The sequence below is a fragment of the Manacus vitellinus genome, unplaced genomic scaffold, assembly GCF_001715985.3.
Source record: "Manacus vitellinus isolate BGI_N305 unplaced genomic scaffold, ASM171598v3 scaffold_114_pilon, whole genome shotgun sequence".
Classification (NCBI taxonomy): Eukaryota; Metazoa; Chordata; class Aves; order Passeriformes; family Pipridae; genus Manacus; species Manacus vitellinus.
Window position 1 is genome coordinate 427,486 of NW_021938861.1, and position 20,033 is coordinate 447,518.

General features: G+C 52.7%; 1 protein-coding gene across 4 annotated transcripts in view; it reads right to left on the reverse strand.

The window, feature by feature from the left end:
- Positions 1–2,806: 2,806 nt before the first annotated feature.
- SCAMP4 (secretory carrier membrane protein 4) overlaps positions 2,807–20,033 on the reverse strand; it is a 20,407-nt gene continuing 3,180 nt past the window's right edge. Inside the window, exons 1-9 of one of the 4 annotated variants that reach the window (XM_018089072.3) lie at positions 19,466–19,982; positions 19,256–19,349; positions 17,654–17,724; positions 17,212–17,265; positions 14,850–14,978; positions 10,999–11,155; positions 8,122–8,223; positions 6,676–6,793; positions 2,807–5,696 (exon numbers count right to left, since the gene is read on the reverse strand). In XM_018089072.3, coding sequence (XP_017944561.1) covers positions 5,520–5,696; positions 6,676–6,793; positions 8,122–8,223; positions 10,999–11,155; positions 14,850–14,978; positions 17,212–17,218 — 690 coding nt within the window. In that variant the 5' untranslated portion in view covers positions 17,219–17,265; positions 17,654–17,724; positions 19,256–19,349; positions 19,466–19,982 and the 3' untranslated portion in view covers positions 2,807–5,519. Of the gene's footprint in view, positions 5,697–6,675; positions 6,794–8,121; positions 8,224–10,998; positions 11,156–14,849; positions 14,979–17,211; positions 17,266–17,653; positions 17,725–19,255; positions 19,983–20,033 lie in introns of those variants that run through there. The other 3 variants (XM_018089073.3, XM_008930662.4, XM_018089074.3) reach the window with 3 other exon arrangements.

The window sequence follows — 20,033 nt, forward strand, 5'->3', positions numbered from 1 at the left end:
CGCGGCGCTGTCGGGACACGCGGCGCTGTCGCGACAGGGACCCCGCGGTACTGCTGCACCACAGGGGTCAGGCTGCGCTGGAGGCATCCACACAGGGCACAACACACTTCGGGATGTGGCCCCAGCGTGGGTTGTCGCGACTGGGATGGCGATAGGGCGCCGTGCTCCCGGCGGGGCGCGGGGCTGCGGCGAGGGACAGCGGGAGGGTTGGGGCGCAGCGGCCCGGCTGTAGGGACAGGCCTGTGTGGCCAGCAGGGCACAGGGGTATAGCCCTCATTTGGGGGTACAGCCTCTGTTCGGGGGTACAGCCCATTTTTGGGGTACTGTCCCCATTTTGGGGGTACAGCCCCTTTCTAGGGTGTAGCCCCTGTGCAGGGGAACGACCCCATTTTGAGGTACAGCCCATTTTTGGGGGCACAGCCCCCACTTTAGGGCACAGCCCCCACACACATCCAGCCCCACTGTGAACCCTCTGGGGCAGCCTGTGGGGAGGGGGACTGAGGCTGGGGGTCCCACAGAGGGGCTGCAGCCCTGTACCCCATCCCATGGGGGCAGAGGGAGGTCAGGGGCTGGGATTTTATAGGGACTGACACCTTTTTGAGAACATCAGCCCAGGCAAAGCCTCTCCAAGGGAGACAGAGCTCCAGGATTGTGGGATGTGCTGGAACAGGAGCTGGGCAGGGATACAGCCCTTGCTGCCACCTCCTAAAACCTTTCACTTTCTTTGTTTTTGGAATTATTCTGACCCATCATTTGGCCATAAAAATTCTCTCCCTGCACTCCCTTGGCAAAAGAAGGCACAGCCAGACGTTTGTTTCCTTCTCTTCCCTGTTTGAGGCTTTCAGGGTAGCGCTGGAGGGCAAAGGCTCCCCTGCACAACCCCCCTTACTCTCTCTCATCTTCTTCGTGGCACCCCAAAAACATTTCCTGGCAATGGGCTGACTTTGTGTGGGTTTGGGACAGAATCAGATCTTCAGCATCACCCCGAGTACCCGTTTCCAGCTGCTCGAGTGGATTCTCTCTCCAGGGAGAGAAACCTCCCAGGGAAATTCTCTCCCCCCGACATTTGGCTGAAGGGTTTTTCCCTGTAGATGTTTGCTTCTGCAGAACAATCAGGAGAGTGCTGAGCTATTCCAAACGTGAATTCCAGCTGCTCCCTGTGCCGTGGTAGCGCTCAGGAGGCTGGGGAGGGGCTGGGACCCATGTCCTGCCCTCAGAGAGAGAAAATCACCCCTGAAGCCCCCGAGGGCAGAGCTGCCCTCCCTCCCCCTTTTGCACCATTCCCCACCCCGTCTGCCCTCCCTCCCCCCTTTGCACCATTCCCCACCCCGCGATTTCGAGCACTTTGAGAACTCACAATTGTTCAGGCGTTTGCCTGGAGAATTTAACCATCCTCTGGAGCAGGAGAGGGGAGGGGGAAGAAAGGAGTTCTGGCTTTATTTCAAGGCAAATCTGCAGCGGTGAACACACTGGGTGCTAAAGGTGTGCAGAGACACAATAGCTCATGCTGTGGGACCAGGGAGTGAGGAAAGCCAGGGAAGTTGTGTCAGGAAAACATCCAGCTCCAAACCCTGCCCTTCTGCAGGCACAGGACAATTGGGGCTCATTCCCAAGCAGACAACAACACAAAGGAGCCACTGTGACTGCACGGGAGGACGAGCTGCTCCAGGGGCAGGTGGGTGACACCTTCCCAGGGCAGGACATCAGGGCCTGGGAGGCTGCAGAGGGACAGAAACACAGCAAGAACCAGACAAAGGAAAAGCCAGGCCCTGGCAGCATCCCTCACACCCTGATCCTGGGGATCCTGAGCCTTTTGGGAGCTCCTTGGGGCGGGGGGGTTGAACTTGGCTGCACAACACCCCCGTTCCCACCTTCCTGGTAAATCCTGCCCTGTCCCGAGGGTGAGTGAGTCACAGAACTCACAAGGGCCGAGGTCCTGCCTGAGCAGCAGCTGGAGCAGGAGCTGAAAATGTGCCTCATGCTCAGATTTTGAGGGCCTGGAGCAAGAATTTAAGTAAAATCCTTTTCATTCCCGTGCTCAACACAGGGCACAGCAGCAGCTGAAGGGAACCACTGTGGGAGTGGGGTGGGGAGGGCTGGGCAGGGGCACCTGGCACAGGGCTTTGGGGGTGAGGAAGACACTGAGATTGGCAGATGCTGCATTGGCAGCTGTGACAGAAACAGCTCTTCTAGGATTAAAGATCTGCCACGGAGCAGAACTGGGGTGTGAAGCCACAATATGGTAACTCCCACATTCCCACCTGGAGTTCCCCGGGAGTGTCCAAGGCCAGGTTGGATCAAAGGAGCAACCTGGGATAGCAGAAGGTGTCCCTGCCCATGGCAGGAGGTGGGATGAGATGAGCTTTAAGGTCCCTTCCAACCCAAACCATTCTGGGATTCTAATCTGGGCAATATTTTCAGCCCTGTGCTGAACACTCACCTTCACTGTCCAACAGCCCATTTACTCCAGGGATAAGAGTCTCCTCTGGGGCAATAAGATGGGGAAGGCAAACACCAGGACTGTGGAGGGGGCAGGAAAAACTCGACCCCAGCGCTTGGGAGATGGGACTTTCTCCCCACCAACCTCCTCTGCTCCCTGTTCTTGCCAGAAAATGAGAATAATGGGCAGCAGCTTTGGTAAAAGCTGGTGAGGCCTTTTCTCTAAGAGCACAAGCCACTCCCAGCAGTGCCCAGCACAGAGGATGAGCCTCATCCATCAACGTGCTCTCTCCCCGAAAAACAACACGCGGTGGGAGACTTTGGGAGGAAAAGGAGAGATTTTACCATTTCCCTGTGCCAGATAACTCTGGTTACCTAGGAACAGACACTTCCCCGATGCGGCCAGTTCTCCTCATCAAGCACAGGATGAGCATTTATTGTCTTGTGATCAGGAGAAAAACACAAACAGAAGCCAGAGCTCCACGGGTGACACGAGACATCGGACACGGCCACGTGACGCCCGGCCGGGGCAGGAGCCAGGCCCGGCCCGGGGGGGTTAAGAACTCTTAGAAGTCTAATGTAAACATTTAAAAACATACAGAGGAGTCCAAAAAAAAACCCCAAAACAAACAAAAGAAAAGCCACCAAATAAGTTGTTCAGGCAGCGTGGGGGGGTCGACTTTCTGGAATTACGGTTTGTGGCATCGAGGAGGAGGGAGGGGGACGAGGTGGCAGATCCCGCCTGGGGGTTCACGGAGCTAATGGGGGGTGGTTTTGGTGTCCAGCTGTGGCCATTCCAGCTCTCAAGCACCCCCTCCTCTTGCACAAAGCACTGTCAGTGTGGCTGGGGGTGGGAGCTTAAACACAGCCCCCCCAGATTGTCCATGGAACCCAGCGAGGGGCGGGATGTGGAGCTCCCAGCAACGCTTCTCCTCTTGGCTCCCTCGGAACCTCTGACCTGACAGCAGAAAACCAATGGGTTTTGAAGAATTTTGGCAAGAGGCTGAGAGGCAGGACCAAGGAGCATGAGAGCCAGGACATGGGGCACCCAAGGGTGGCCAATGCCACCTTCAAGCCCATCAGTCCCCCTCGCCCCGTAGTGCATCCATTGTATTTCCAGGGAGTCAACGCCAGGCAGTTCTTGTATCACTCCGATGGCAAGCGACAAAGAACACTTAAAATTACACTTGACACAAGACAAAGGCACCGAAAAAGCTTCACAATGTGTTCTGGTAAGGAGGCTCCAAGCACATCCCACACTCGCCAGGAAGAACCCCCGGTGTTGGGAGCACGTTCCGTGTCCCAGAGCCTGGTCCTGCAGGGGGGGGTCAGTGCTGCTTGTAAACTGAAATTCAGGGAGGCTCTGCCCTCCAGTTTGGCCCTGGAAACATGGGTCATGCAGACTCCAGGCTGTGCTTCCCTCATTATTTACAGTGACACGGGATGAGTTAATGGGGAATTCCGCAGGGATGAGGGGAAGGGGATTCTCCTCCATGAACTATGATTCCGTTAGATAAGGCACATGTAGAGAAAATATTCAAAAGATCACTTGCAAATCTATTCCACCTAGCTGGGACCACCTCCCTGTCCCTTTTCCAGGAGCCAGTTCTGATCTCCAGCTGCTCAGTGTGGCTTTGGAGTGACCCCACTGACAGCCTGCCAGGGCAGCAGGCTCTGGGAACTCCAACCCCTCCCAGATCCCCCACATGGAGCACTCTGGATTGTTGGCCAAAAATTTGAGAGCCAAAGGCTTGGGACACTCACTCTCTATAAAAATATTGGGGACTGACCTCCCAGTTTGGACAAGTTTGAAAAAAACATCACAGCAGGTTTTGAGGGGGAAGAGGAAACTGCAGCCTTTGCTGCCTGGATCAGGACAGGACACAGGGAATTGGATGGCTCAGGCTCCAGGAGCCCTGATGTGCAGGCACAGAATGGAGATGAATGATGAGGCAGAGCCAGGGAAAACAATCCCTCTCAACAGCTTCATCCTCCCTCCAGCTGATCCTTGGAGAAAGGCAGGAACCTCCCTCTCCTGGAAGGGAAGTGCTGCAGACCAGGACTGCCCAGCTCACACTAAGGAGCCCTCCCTGGTCCTCCCAGCCCCCATGTAATGTTTGGAGTCCAAGCCCATCAGCAGAAGGCAGAATTAAACCATTCATTGTAACAGAACCGCTTCCAAACCGCACTGGGGGCCCAGCACCGAGATCCAGCGTTATCCTCCATCCAGCTCTGGCTGGAGCCCAGGGAAAGGGAGCCCTGGAAAAGGGACCCCCAACAGGACAAGGTGTGTCTGGTGGGGCATTTCCCAGGGCAGCACAAGGCCTGGCTGGAAGGTCCGTGGTGGGGAGCTCTCTGCTGAGCCCTGCACGGGGGGCCCATCCTCAGGGCCCGCTCGGTGCCGCATTCCAGTGAGCAACCACCAACCTCATGAGATGAATCTGCACCTTTTGAAGCACAAAGATCCGGCAAAAAGCTTTGGCAGCAGGGAAGGCAGGACTTGGAGCATCACAGCAGTCTGAGCCAGGCAAAGGAGGACTCTCGTGGCCTTCACAGCTCCTGTTCCTGGCGGGGGTTTCACAGATCCCTTCCATATCACTGGTACCAAATAATTTAAGTCTTGCATTTCCCTTAGAGTGAAAATTTCCACATTATTCATCCAGGAGAGTAAACACCAGTTGCTTCTAAAGCTGTGATTGCTGCGGGGTGCTGTGCATTCCAGGGAAGCTGAGCAGGAGCAGCTGTGGTTAGTGTTGCCATTGGGGGAAGTTGAGCCTTTTTCAGGGATGGTCAGGAGAGGATTCCCTCAAGGAAGGGCAGTTGTTGAAGGGTTTGTTCCTCAGTCTGCAACGAGGCAAATACTGGTAGCTCAAGGCAAACAAAAAGCTTTGTGCCAGGGCCATGCAGTGGAGGTGGGAAGGGCTGACAGGATCTTCCACAGGGACCAGGAGACAAGAACCAAACAGGTCCCAAAAAGGTGACTGGGGTGCCTGGGGGAGGGAATGCAAATGATCTTTTCCAATAACAAGAATTAAAAGACGAAAAAGGAGAGAATCCAGGCAGTTTGCAGCTGCTGCTGCTTAAGGCCATTGGTTTCCTGGGGGGTAGTTGGGCACTGTGGGATACTCTGGCAGGCTGTTCCCAGAAAAATTGCTGTACTGGGCCTCCCTGCTGGGGGGGTTCCTCCAGGCACCGCTGTTCCACTCGTCCTGAGCCTTCTGGAAGCTTCCACCACCCCCTCGGTAGATTTTATGTACCTGATGGACAGAAGGGAGAACAGGAGGAGTCACCACCAGGAGCCCTCAGCTCTGCAGAGCTGCAGCCACCTGGTCAAGGATTTGTTCCTCTCTCTGTCAAGAGCTGGATTTCTGAGGAACAAAAGCACTAAAAATGCAGTAATACAGTGAACAGGGGTGGAAATAAATAGTATTAACACCAGACTTGGACCCATTTCAGCCACATGCCCAAGACTGAGGTGAGGGATCCTCCAGCAAGGCAGCCAGAGGGCTGAAACCTCTCCAACACTGACACACCTGCTTCCACAGGGCTTCTGTCTTCTCTCCTCCTCTTCCATCTGCCAAAGCTCTCCAGCCAGTCCTACCTCCAAATCCTTCCTTCTGCAGAGGACCACTTCCCACCCTGCCACCCAGTCCCCACTGCAGGGGGAAATTAAGGAATCGTTAAGGTTGGAAAAGACTTTTAAGATCACCAAGTCCAACCATGAATCCCACCCCAACACCACACCATGTCCCCAGGGGCCACATCCACACCTTGTCTGAACACCTCCAGGGATGGTGACCCCACCACTGCCCTGGGCAGCCTGTGCCAGTGCTTTACAACCTCTTCCATGAAAAAAGTGTTCCTAATAACCAATCTAAACCTCCCCATTTCACGCAGCCTCACGTTGCTTCACATGAAGCTTGTGCTGAGGGACGTAAAGTGACATCACCACACGACACGGTGACAATGCCCAGCCTGAGCTGTCTTGTGCTGCCTGGATTTGTCTCCTAGGAACTTTAAGAGACACCAGCTGACTGCACTGAACAGCCTTTCAAAGCAGTGGTGGCTGAGTTGCCTCTCCACACTGTCGCGACACAAAAGGCAGATAACCCAAGTCAGAGACAGACCTGAAGAGCCACAGAATCCCAGGATGGTTTGGGCCAGGAGGGAGCATAAAGCCCATCCCATTCCTCCCCCCTGCCGTGGGCAGGGACACCTCCCCCAGGAAGAACCCACCCTTAGGATGCAGATGAGCATGGCCACGGCCGACAGGGTGAACATGATGGCAGGGAACAGCATGAACACGGCGGCGGCGACGCTGGTGCTGAAGAAGGTGATGGCTGCCAACCACCCACTGCAGGAGACACAGAGAGAGGCAGTGTCATTAGAACTCCCTTTTTAAAGTGTCCTTGTTACCAGAGAAACTGTCTGCTGGCTTATAAGGGTGGGGAGGCCCTGGCAGAGGTTTCCCAGAGGAGCTGTGGCTGCCCCACCCCTGGAAGTGTGCAAGGCCAGGCTGGATCAAAGGAACAACCTGGGACAGTGGAAGGTGGAAGGTGTCCCTGCCCATGGCAGGAGGTGGGATGAGATGAGCTCTAAGGCCCCTTCCAACCCAAACCATTCTGGGCTTCATAGCCCAGAAGTTACAAGGCAGCTTTAAAGCTCTTGAAAATGAAAAGAGCCATGAGGAAAATGGACAGAACGAAAGGCAGGTATTTCCCCAAGCTCTTAACTCTTAACAAGGCCAGCACCCCTTTGCTAATCCAGCCTCAGAGCTTTAAGGGGCAGCCAGCTGCATGGAGTTTGGGGACAGAAGGTCTGTTCCCAAGGTGCTTTTGGTTATGCACCCAGAGATCAGAACTGGCATCAGGGAACACCAGGGTCCTCTGATTTACACTCCACCTCCATTCCTTGGGTGGCAATAGCCAGGTAGGGCATCACAGCTATGAGAGCAAAGTGTTCCAGGGTATGCTGGGCCTTTGCACGACTTGTCCTTTCAGCAGGAAGTTAAAATGCCAAACAAATGCACCAAGGCTGCCAGAGCTCCAGGAGGGTTTGGATGATCCTCTGGGGCACAGGGTGTGACTCCTGGGGATGGGCCTGTGCAGGGCTGAGGGTCGGACTGATGATCCTTGAGGATCCCTTCCAGCTCAGCAAATTCTGGGATTCAGGGAAACAATTATAACATAACCAGGGACAGACACCAACACACTCCCATTTATCTTAGGAGAACTCTCACAATACTTCTCCACAGGCCAACAGTGAGTCATCCCACCCTGCTCACCGGGCACTGCCAACACGGAGGGCAAGGCTAAGCCTGGTTAAATGGTGAAAGAAATGGGCACTGGGAGAAGGTGCCAGAAGGAACAAACAGGTGAAGATCACAGAATCCCAGGATGGTTTGGGTTGGGAGGGACCTTAAAGATCCAGTCCCATGGCCTGCCATGGGCAGGGACACCTGGCACCAGACCAGGTTGCTCCAAGCCCCGTCCAACCCAGCCTTGACTTCTGCCACCACAGCGAAGAAACCTGAATTGTGCACCCCGAGGGCTGATATAACTGTGCACAAGGGAAAACTGAAAGCTTCTCCCACTCCACCCTGTACAGACTCCCACCAGCTTCTCAAAAAAGAAGGGGGAAGAGCCCCAGGCTGAGTGTTTGCAGTCAGAGCATCCCACTCACCACGCGCCCCATCCGGAGAAGCCGATCGCCTGCAGCACCGTCAGGACGAACTGTGCCCCGAAGATGAAGAAAAAGGCCATGAAGTTAAAGGAGCTGTCTGACCTGCAGAGGGACACAGGAGGTCAGGGGGGCACTGGCACCTTGTTTTCATTCACACTGGTGTCTGACCCCCCAACGTGGTGTCTCCAGAGGGATCCCTGTGCTTGGGAGGCTCCTCCTCTGCCCCAGGCAGGGAGAGCACACAGCTCCATGACTCAGCAGCACCTATTCCCTCCCCAGAACCCGGCTCCTGAGTTGCTCTACCCCAGTAACTGCACTATGGTGACACACAAGGAGAGACACAAGGCTCCTATACAGTGTTTGAATCATTCTCTGAGCAAACATCAGCCCAGCCTGACACTGCCCACCAGCTCAGCCACTGGCAAGGAGGCACACAGGGACCTGCCACTGGCAGGCAGAGCTTGTCCACACACTGAAAGGGATCCCTGAGCATGAGAATTCCAGCTGGGAATGTCCCAGTGCCTGCCTGTCATCGTGTTCACACGCCCACAGTTAATAATCCAGCACTGGGACACACTAGGAGGGAAAACAGCCACGAGGGAGGTGGGTGGTGCCCTGACAGCAGAGGCACAACTCCCATCTCTGCAGGCTCCCCATCCTCAGGATGTACAGGTGAGGTCCTGGAATTTATGCAGGTACAATAATTAGCATGAAAATGACCCCAGCAAGAGGCTGAGCAGGTGCAGTCAAGGTCTCTCTCATGGGGGCACTTGGGGGCTCTGCCACAGAACATCTCCATCCCATTAAACCAGTCACATCAGGCACATCTAAAACTCCCCAAACTACCATTTTTATTTATACAAATGGTTCCCATCCTCTCAGGAACTCAAAGTGCCAGTGATTTTGTACAGCAGATTTACACAAAGCAGTTGATTATGAGGCAGCCTGGTGCAAAGGAGCTCCAGCCACTGCCAGCTCCTGCTTAAACCCTGACAGTGTTTAAATGTTTATTATTTCAATTATTTTTATGATATTTATGTTTGTTAGTGTCATAATTCTAGCCCCTGATACCCAAGGAAGTGGGACCCCAAGCTCTGGATCCTGGCTGGTCTGAGACAGTGGAAAAGCCTCCAGCCAGACCCGTGCTGGTCCAGGCATCTGTCAGCTTCCAAATGGTGGCCACGGAGATGCTGTGGGAGGTTTGTCATCCTTGACCATCCTCCCAGTCCTGCCCTTCAAATACCACCTCAGAGCACAGCCATGTGAAAGAAATACTTTAAACAGGGCCTGCTCACAGTGGTGCCTGTTGGAATCCAATTACCAGGGATTAGGCTCGAGGCTGAGCCTTCAAACAAGACTCTTGCAACTCCGACCTGAAGGGGCTGGAGGAGTCTTCAGTTGAAAGGATCTGCAGGAATTAGTGAGGATACAGAGAAAAGGTGATTCCTCATCCAGCTTTCTGGTGCAGATTGGCTCCAGCCCTGTGCCAGGGCTCTGCAGTTAATTCAGTCTGGGACGTGCTGGGATGACGAGGGTTTTAGGGCAGCACTTGTGCAGGACGGGATGCCAGCACTGAAGGGTGGCCTCCTCCAGAGCACTGGGGCTGCCCTGGCCTCTGGAATCACTAGCTGGGATCCCACAGCAGCACTGCAGTGATTTGCAGCTGATGTCCCAGTGGATGATCCCTGGGCTCCCCACTCTGTCCCGGGGGCGATTCCTTATTTAACTGTGCACAGAGTAACCTCAGGGACCTTCCAGCATTCAGCTGCATAAACATGTACAAACAACATTAAAGGAATAATTAGAAACAGCCCTCGTGGGGCACAGGGGAGGGCAGTGGGGAGGAGTCATTTTTCCCAGACTTCAGAATGGAAATTCCTCTTTGAGCAGAGGCCCTTGGGCTTCTGGGCTCGGGATGGGGACAAAGCCCAGCCCCAGAGGGCAAAAGCTCAGAGCTGGAGTTTTCAGGTCATTTAGAACTTCCTTTTCCACCAGAAATAATCCTCCCCTGTACTCCACGATGGAGTCACTGGTGATTCAAGCACTGCCCAGTGCTGCTGGCACACAGAAGAGCATTTAAACAACTAATTTATGATGTGCCAAACAGACAGGACCCACCTGCCACCTCCCCTTTCCATCAGCTGCTTTTGCTGTTACTCAAACCAGCTCATCACAGAACCTGGTGAATAATCAAAATCCAGAGCATTCTACCAGAAAGAGCTTCACCTTAAGGGTGCAAACCCCTGACTGGGGGGTGGTGGTCCCAGGCAGGTCCCTCCTGTCCCTGTGTCAGGCTGGAAGCTGCTCAGGCTCCTCACAGCTCTGCCAGGCATTACACATTAATGTCTGAGTGATGCCTCCTGTCCACAGCAAGCGTGAGCAAATGCAAATGATTATTAATTAAAGTGAAAATGTAGGATGGCTTTAAATATTTGTGGAGTTGCAGAAGGACTGGCTCCAGGGAACTGCTTTTATCTAAAAAGCAAAGCAGCCAAGCTCTCGAGCTGCTCAAGAAACCACAAGAGTTCTCAAAAACTAATAAGTTAATAGTCTTCCATCAAAATAAGCCTCAATGAAGCTCTACCAAATTAGTATGTATTTTAATGCTGTGCTGAGATGAGGGTGCAGCTAAGCTGGAGATATTTAAGTAAAACATGAATTTCACCCTCATGGGAGTGGCTGCTCACCTCCAGCCCCAGGTGGGTGACCCTCAGTCCTACAAAAAGTAACCACATTCTTCTTCATTTTGAAAGTAAATAAGGAAAAAAAAAATCTTTATCCCAGACACAGAGATCTCTCCAGGAGCACTTCCCAGCAACAACACGGGTCTCTCCCAGAGGGAACTGGAAGAGAAGCCCCTGGAGGGCTCCTACTCACCGGAAGGCTTTGTAGGCAGGTCGGAACCAGCAGACGTAGCCACAGGGGCTGAAGAGGAGCAGCCACAGGATGGCCAGGCCAAAGTTGACCCCGTAGCCTCCCCCGATCCACCAGGCCAGGCAGGCAACGATGTTCACTGCCAGGGTGATGCAGTAAACTGGGGAGAGGGCAGAGGACAGAGCGTGGGGTGGGGCAGCTTCACGACTTTGCAAAGAAAGGAAATGAAAAACAACAGCTGGAGCTGTGCCAGGGGGGTTGGGATGGATCTCAGGGAAAGGTTCTTCCCCCACAGGGTGCTGGGGCACTGCCCAGGCTCCCCAGGGCAGTGGGCACGGCCCCAAGGCTGCCAGAGCTCCAGGAGGGTTTGGACAATGCTCTGAGGGACAGGGGGGGATTGTTGGGGTGTCTGTGCAGGGCCAGGGGTTGGAGTGGATGATCCCTGTGGGTCCCTCCCAGCTCAGGGTATCCCAGGATTCTGTGAAACCCCCTGTGCTCTAATGGGAAGGGCCCCTGGGGCAGTGGGAAGCTCAAGCCCAGCAATGCAGCAGCTCAGAGAGAGTCACAGATTCCCGTGTGACCCCGGAGCACACCCAGCTCTGGGGGGATCCTGCAGCACAGGGACAAGGGACCTCTTTTGGGACCTGCCAGAGGATGGAGAGACAGCAGCAACCAGTGCAACCAACACAAGACTCAGGTCAGTATTATCATGACTTGGGAGCAAGGTCCAATTTCCATTTGTAGCAAACCCCCTTTGTGAGAGGAGAGGGGTGAACCCACACTGAGTGACTCTGCTCGCTGGGGCTGCCTCAGGAGCTGCTTCAGAGCCAGCTCAGTGCCTTGCAGGCTCTGTCTCCGCTTCCCTGGGCCTCTGAGGAATCCTGGAAGTCAGCCTGAGGCCTTGGAAGTGCTGCCTTGAGTGAGGGGATAAGCAAACTCCAATCAGGCTGAGACTATGGGACCATGGGGGTGCCTTAAAGGCCTTTTCACATCCCTGTTCCCGTCACTTGGATAAAAAGGAACAGTTGACAAAGGCCCCCAGAGCACAGCAGTGCTGCACTAAGTAGCTGTGCATGAAGTGATGCTGCTCCCCCTTTCCCTGGAGCTCACATCCCTGGAAAAGGGGGCTGCTCCCCCCCAGCTTTGGCAGGCTGGGCTCAGCCCCATGCCAGGGGCTCCCTGCTTTCCTCCCTGCAGCCCCCCAGGCTCTGCCAGTGTCCAAGAGAGCCTCAGCCCAACTACAAGCTCCTGCTTTGGAAAACAGGGGGTAACTCCTAAAAACCTGTATAAATGAGCACAGAGGAAGGAGGAGGTGGAGGGTCCAAACAGCAAAGACCCTCCAGCACAGCTGGGGATGAGCTGACAGTGACACTTTGGACCTTGGCCTCAACTCTCTGGGCAAAATTAAACCCCTGAATTTCTCTTCACCTGTCCTGCCTGTTCCTTGTTCCACTACACGCTGTGGCTCTGCAGCTCATCTGCACATCACTGGCCTGCTCCTTCTGGCTCCTCCCTTTCCTCCTCTTCACACAGCCTGGGGGGTCCTAAAACAGCTACAAGGTTTTATGGTCATCAAATAACACCGACAGCCCCGTGAGGAGAATGCAGTGTGGAAAGGAAAGCACCTGAACTCAGCTGCTGCTTCTGCCTCACACAGGGCCTGAGAGTTAAAATTAAACATTGCTTACTGCAAAGAGAAATTCCTCTGAGTGGCCAACAAGGCTTTATACACCCTGGTTTGGATGTGGTTTAATACTGGGGGGAAGAAAGAACATTATTTATTTAAATTAATTAATTTTAGGTATTTAAACTAACAGGCTTAAATACAGGTTTAACTTCCCATCCCTGGAAGTCTCCAAGGCCAGGCTGGATGGGACTTGGAGCAACCTGGTCTAGTGGAAGGTGTCCCTGCCCAGGGCAGGGGGTGGAACTGGGTGAGCTTAAAGGTCCCTCCCAACCCAAACCAATTTGGGATTCTATGGAATCTCATTTATACAGCAATTAGCTGCACTTCTAATTCTTCTTTTCAGAAGTAATTTATTCTCCAAAAGTTACATAATTAAAAAACAAACAAACAAACCAACACCACCAAGCCAAGAGCACCTATAAAGTTTTAAGGAACTTTTAGTTTACTTCAGTAAAGTTTTAATGCTCTCCCAGTGCCTCAGGTTGGAGTTTGTTCTCCAGCAGTGGGAGCTCTGGTCCAGGCTTCCCCAAACCCCCTCCACCTCAACCAAACGCTCACATCCAATTAAAATAACGAGCCCTCACCCTCCCAGCAACGACTTTTGTGCTGCTGCTTTATAAAACCGGCCTTTTTTTCTCGTTTACCACCTTCCCTGTGCGTGTCCCTCCCTCCATCCCCTGCCAAAAACCCACAAATCGGGGAGACCCCGCCGCTGCAGATGGAAACGTGAAACTCCTGGTGCAGATGGAGATCTCCTGGCCCTGCCCAAATCCCTGGCACCCTTCCAGCCTGCCATTAACTCCACTGAGGGACTCTGTTCGGGGACAGGGGAGGACAAAAGAGGCTTTAGAGCCGCAGCATCGGCCCAGTGAGTCTGGAGGGACAAGCAGCTTCTTCAGGCAAGAGAATTACAGAGCTCATTGCAGCAGCTCCACATAACCAAAGAACAATGGAGCCCCGGATTATGCCATTATTTATGCACACAAATCCCTCTCCTACACACATCCCATGCATCTGGAATAAAAGCCACGCCACCGAGTGCAGGGCTGGCAGAAACGAGCTGGGCGAGGAGGGGGGAAAGAGGATGAACAAGCATTTGGGGGGAAAAAGATAAGCAAGGCAAAGAGGGGTTTTTTTTAATCTCCCAAAGCATTCCCTGTGGTTTCCTAGGCCTGCCACACTGATTCCATTCCTTGGAGAAGAATGGTCAGTTTTTATTGCCAGTTTTTTTGAATGGCTGAGGCAGAGAACAGGAGCCCAGAGCCAGGAGCTCTGTGCCCATGGAATATCAGCTGGGATGGAGAGAGGATCAGCTCCCTGCTCCAGCAGGATGGGGAATGCCCTGGGGGCTGTGGAGAGCTAAGGCAGAGCCAGCACGTGGCTAGAAGACACTGCATCCATTGGGAAGGGAGCTCTGTGGATGGCACAAGGGGAAGCCTGGGCCTTCCCAGAGTGAGTTTGGGAGCCAGGGAGCAGCAAAGGGGCCATGTTGATTTTCTTGCCTAAAATTCTCCCATTTGTCTCACTTTAGGGGAACTGGGTGGATAATTTGGACAGTTAAAAAAGGCTGGAGAGGGATTTTGGACAAGGGCCTGGGGGGACAGGACAGGGGGAATGGTTTCCCAGTGCCAGAGGGCAGGGATAGATGGGATATTGGGCAGGAATTGTTGGCTGTGAGGGTGGGAACACCCTGGCACAGGTTTCCCAGAGCAGCTGTGGCTGCCCCATCCCTGGAGGTGTCCAAGGCCAGGCTGGATCAAAGGAGCAACCTGGGCTGGTGGAAGGTGTCCCTGCCCATGGCAGGGGGTGGGATGGGATGAGCTTTAAGGTCCCTCCCAACCCAAACCATTCCATGATTCCATGATCACTTGATATTAATAAAGACATCAAACATATTCTGCCTGTTCCCTCTTCAGATTTCCTAACAGGCTCTTCTAGCACTGATACTCTCTTTCAAGCCTCTTCAAAGACTCAAGGCCCAGCAGCTCAAAGTTTAGGCATGAAGTTATATCACAGTATTCAAGTTATATTACAGTATTCCAAGAGGAATCCTTGCTCCTCAGCAACTAGTTACAGTCAAAACTTCAAAGCACATCAGCCACTGGGATCTCTGGGGGTTTTATCCCACATACACCTTTCCCCAGCACAGGTTTCTCGCTGCACTTACAGATCCAGACGTGGTAGATTCTCTTCACCAGGAACTGGTGGTCGATGGGAATTTCATCGGCGAAATTCTGGTAGAAACAGGGTTTCAGGGGGATGAACTTGGGGAGTGGGGGGAAGTTGTTCACCTTTTCTGCAACACAGAACACAGAGGACATTCATTTTGGGACATGCAAGGCTGAGAGAGGGGAATAGGAACAACCTAATAAGCATCACGTGGATTTAATGCCTTTACACAAAAGGTGCTGCAAGACAAAAAACTTGCCAGGATGAGGTTCCTCAGAAAAAATGGAATGAGTTTTAAGGTCCCTTCCAACCCAAACTGTTCTGGGATTCCATGATTCTGTGTCAGGGATGTTTTTTTTTTTAAGACTAGTGATTTTCAATAAAAAAAGGGTATGTTCAATTTTTTTCCTGCAAGGGTAAATCCCAGGAGGAAAAAAAAAAAGCAAATTAAAAAAAAAAAAAAAAAAAAGAAAAAAAAAAGCTTTGCATTCAGAGACAATAAATCAGCAAGTGCTGCCAAAGGCACTGTGGTGAAGAAAACCCTACCTTGGGAAGAAATTATGTTTTAAAATCAAGTAATTAAATGCCCCAATCCTCTGCACTGAAGCTGCTGTCAGCTCCTAGATTTGTCTGTGTGTGCCTGAATGTTCCTGCATGTTTGGGAATGTTTGCTCTTGCCTTGCAGAGCTGATTAAAGTTTGCTTCCAGGGCATTGTGACTAATTGTCTCTCGTCTCCTTCAGCCCCAGTAAACAGAATTAAAAACAACCAGAGGAAGAGATGAGGAATGTCCCGGGAAAACCTCCAAATGGCACAGGAGATGAGAGGAAATGTCTGAACAAGAACTGTCAGCACAAGAGTTCCTTCTCTTCCCATTATCTCCATGGGAGAAGACAATCTGCAGGAGCAGCTCCTGAGCTTCATTTGAAGGTTGGCAGGGAAGAGCCTAAAGCTTAAGCCAGGCTTTAGGAAGGAAGAGCCTTCCCCTCATGCATATTTTCACACAGAAAATCTGGTGAGGAGAACTCCCACTGGGGGCACATCAGAAGCAACTGTGGAATAACAGCTGCAGTCACCAGCCCAGTTTGACTTTTCCTCATGAAAACAAACATTAATTCCTCTGCCCCTCCTCCCCCAAACCCATCTGACGTTGATTCAGGTGCCCCCTAAGCTGGCTGGAGTTACTGGTTAACCCCTGCTGCTGCCCCCAGCACATGCATGAACAAACCCACCAGATGCTGTCCAAGTCCACAGGAATTTGGACTCCTTGGCACTGATTTTTTTGTTTGCTGTAAACACCTAACAGGGTTTCTCCTGCACAGTGTGTCCCTGCAGCCTGGAAAGGGACTTCACAAGGCTGGACCAAGGAGGGGGCACAGCTCCTAAAGCTGAGCAGGCAGGTCTCTAGGGAAGTCAGTGAGACCAAGATTAATCAGACACAGGGTTCTCTAATAATCTTTGGGGGTTTTTTTGATGGATGAGGAAACTTTTGTTCTGTCCCTCTTCAACAGCTGAAGCTGCAGATTGTTCCTGTGGCTCTGCTCCCTCCCATTTTCTGTCGTGGGCAGCAGAGCTGCTGCCAGTTTCTAATGCAGATGGTGGGGCCAAAACCAACCAGCCACTGCAGTTTGTCATTTCTGAAGCTCATAAAATGCCCCAAATTGTTTGCTAGGTACACAGAGATGGGGATTCCACCTCCTCTCTGCTCCTGCCCAGCTGCTGCCCACCTCCTCCCACCCAGAGGGTTTCCAACTGTTCTGGGTTACTTCTGAGATCAGACAAAAGAAATGGAATTAAAACATCCCCTTTCATGTCTGACTGCAGAGCTTGGAGTGCTGCAGCTCTCCCATCAAGGCAGGGATCAACACCCTGCATCAGCAGACACACCCTGTGCTCTCAGAAACCAAACTGCGGCCCCAAGGAGCAGCAGCTGCAGGAGAGCTCCACACTTCCTCCTACCTTAAAAAAGCTGCAATTTTGTTGCTGGTTTCACTACAAGTAAAATTCAGATGGACCAACACCAACAGCACAGCTGGGAGTGCTGTGCAAAGCCTCTGCAAGGAAGGGATTATTCCCAGGGATTTTTTGGTGAATAAATTCCATCCTCCTGAAACTTTCCAAGCAAGTCTCACCTGAGCCTTTAGCACTCGAGCAGTGACCTCAGGTGACAGATCCCCAGAGGACACAGCAGGAAAGTGAACCTGCCCCAGGCAAGAGAAGCAGCTGAAGAGCTTTAGGGAGCACCAAGATCTCGGGAAGGGACACAGGTCACGTTCCTGACGTGTCACAGCCACCACAGCACAATGGACAATGCTTTTGGAAACCACCCTCCCTCCTTTGCCACACTGGAGGTGCTCTTACCTGCCATTTCTGTTGGGAGTGTTCCCTGGGGAGGTTTCAGAAAGAGCAACAGAGCTGTTGGAGAGAGAAAACCCAGGTCAGCACGTGGCAGCAGCCAGCACCCAGAGAACCTGCTGGAACTGGGAGGATTTCCAGCACAGTGTGTGACAGAGAGCCCATGGTTCCCACCACAGACCACTCATCTCCAATCCCTCAAAGCAGGAAGTTTGGAACATCAGAGAAGGGATCCTGATTTCTCCTTGCTCACAGAAAGCTCTGGCAGCCCCTCTGGCAGCCCCTTGCAAGGTTTGTCTTATCCAGCAGCCAACAAATGTGCTCTTGGCAGCCCCTGGCAGAGGCTGAGGATGCTCAGGGAGCCCCTGCCAGAACATCTGCCCCTTCCACACAGGGCAGGATGGGACCCAGCAGAGCTCCAACATGGAAGAGACATTTGTGAGCTCACCAGACTTAAAGCTTCATTTAGGTGCTGAGATGATGTGTTGGCTCCTGGCTCTCCGTGCTCCTTCCCAACTCCTGCAACAAACAGATAATCCCTGTTAGCTGGGCAAAACAAAACCAGTATTCAGCTGGCACCAAACCCAACACCCCTCAGTGTTTTAATCATTCTGCACAACCCTTCCTAAAACACAGGTTCATTCTTCCTGTTACCTCCACTGTAAGTCTGGCAGAGGCAAATCCTGGGAAGCACCAGCACCAGTTTACCCAGCACCAGCTGTGTTGCTGATTTTGGCAGAGCTGATCCCACAGGATGAAAGGCACAGAGAGGTCTGTGCCCAGCTCTCGTTCCACCCCTTCTTCCTTAAGGATGAAACACGTTGTGTCCCCACCTGCCAACTCCAGAATGGGAGCTCAGAACAAACCAACCCCCCAAACCAGCGCTGTGGGGTCTGACAGGAGCACCAGCAATGAAGGCACCCTAAAAACTGCCCCTAAAAACACGGCCAGCACCGACAGCAGCCGCAGCTCCGGGGCTGGAACCAAATCCCTCAGGATTTCCAGCAGCTCCTTTCCCTTTGCTGCACCTCCCTGCTGTCCTCCTGTGTGCCCTGGGAAGGTCTGGAGGCTGCAGAGTTGACACTGGCACCATTGTTTTGTTGGGGTTGCATTTGCTTTCCTTTCAAACTGAGCTCCTCCAGCCCTGCCCTCGGAGACAACGGCACTGGGAGAAGAACCAGGACCTGCACGGGCAGATTGTTCTTGTGTGCAGAGATGCAGTTATGTACAAGCTTAACTATACCTACACAGAGAACATGTTATTTTCCTGGACCAGCAGAGAAAGCCCCAGAGTGTGGACAGGACAGCTCAGGGATCCCTGTCCCAGCCAAAGCCTCCGGGCTGTCCCACAGCACCAACAGCACCCGGGGTCTGACAGCGTCTCATAACTCATGGTTTAGAAGTGGGACCCTTTCGCTTTGCATTTTTAAATTTTTTGACCAGAAGACAAAATGTGAAGACAGTTAAGAACACAATTAAAGCTTCACCCCACCCTTGTGCAGCTGCTCCTGGTTGAGATCTGTAAATTTTGGGGGAAAAACAAACGACATGTGGAACACCAGTTACGGTGACACACGAAGAGAAAGGGATCTTTCACCAAAAAAATGAGCCAACAAGCAAGGTCCTTCTTCAGAAGAGGATTACTTAGCCCCTACACTTCAGTGCCAGTGTCCTACAGAGAGGTGGGAGGCATCAATCTGCCCACTGGAAAAGGGATCAGGAGGACAGTGAGGGACACATTCCTGGGTTGGCGGTGCCCCCGTGGCCCAGCAGTGGTTCTCCTGTGCCCTTCTGTCTCAAGGAGACTGTGGTGAGTGGCTTTAGCTCAAATAAATAGATAAAAACCCCAGAGGAAGCACCTTCTGGTGCACTCCCCTCTCATTTCGCCCAGCTGTGCTCATCCCCCTGCTCCTCTCCTAACAAGCCTCAGCCTTTGGTGCTTTGAAGACAAAGAACATGAAACTGGGGTGTCCTATGCAGGGCCAGGAGTTGGATTCGATGATCCCCGTGGGTCCCTTCCAACTCAGGATATTCTGGGACTATCACTTACAGAAGCTATGACAGAAACTTCTGGATATTCCCCTCTTCAGCCACCTTTGCTTCCACGGGTAATGGCACAGAAGTTCTGGGGACAACCAATTTCCCTTCAGAAAGACATGGTTTGGACCCACAAAACAGCATTAAGGATATTTCCTCCTGCAAGGACAAGCACATACAACCAAGTCTGACACTGGATAATCAGTTCCTGAGATGTGTTCACCTTCCACTAGTTCAGCTGCACTGAGACTCCATCCCAGCTCCCAGCAAAAGGAAAGGGAGCTCCCCCGTGGACGAGCCCAAACCTTCTGTGGGAACGAACCTGAACTCCAGGATCCAACCCACTGGTGTGTCTGTTCAGAGCTGGGGATACACTTGCACAGGAGTTGCTGTTTCCCAGCTCACCACTTAATTTGGGCAGGATTCCTGCAAACCCTTAGCTCCAGGGCCTGGGGATAACAGGCCTCAGCTGCACAGCCAGGGAAACGTTTTGTGTCTAATAAGTGATGACAGGGCTCAGCCTGGATGGTCAGTGGCTAAAACTCCTTTAGAGGGAGAGTTTCACCGGGCAGCCAAAACATCCTCAAGCCAAGCTCCAGCTGCAAGATCCCAGGATAAGGGACTAGATTACAGCAAAACCAGGTACATAAACAGGTATTATCCAACCACATGTGGACTTGGGCAAGATAACAACACTTAAAATCATGGAATGGTTTAGGATGGAAGGGACCTTAAAGCCCATCCAGTGCCACCCCCTGCCATGGGCAGGGACACCTCCCACTAGCCCAGGT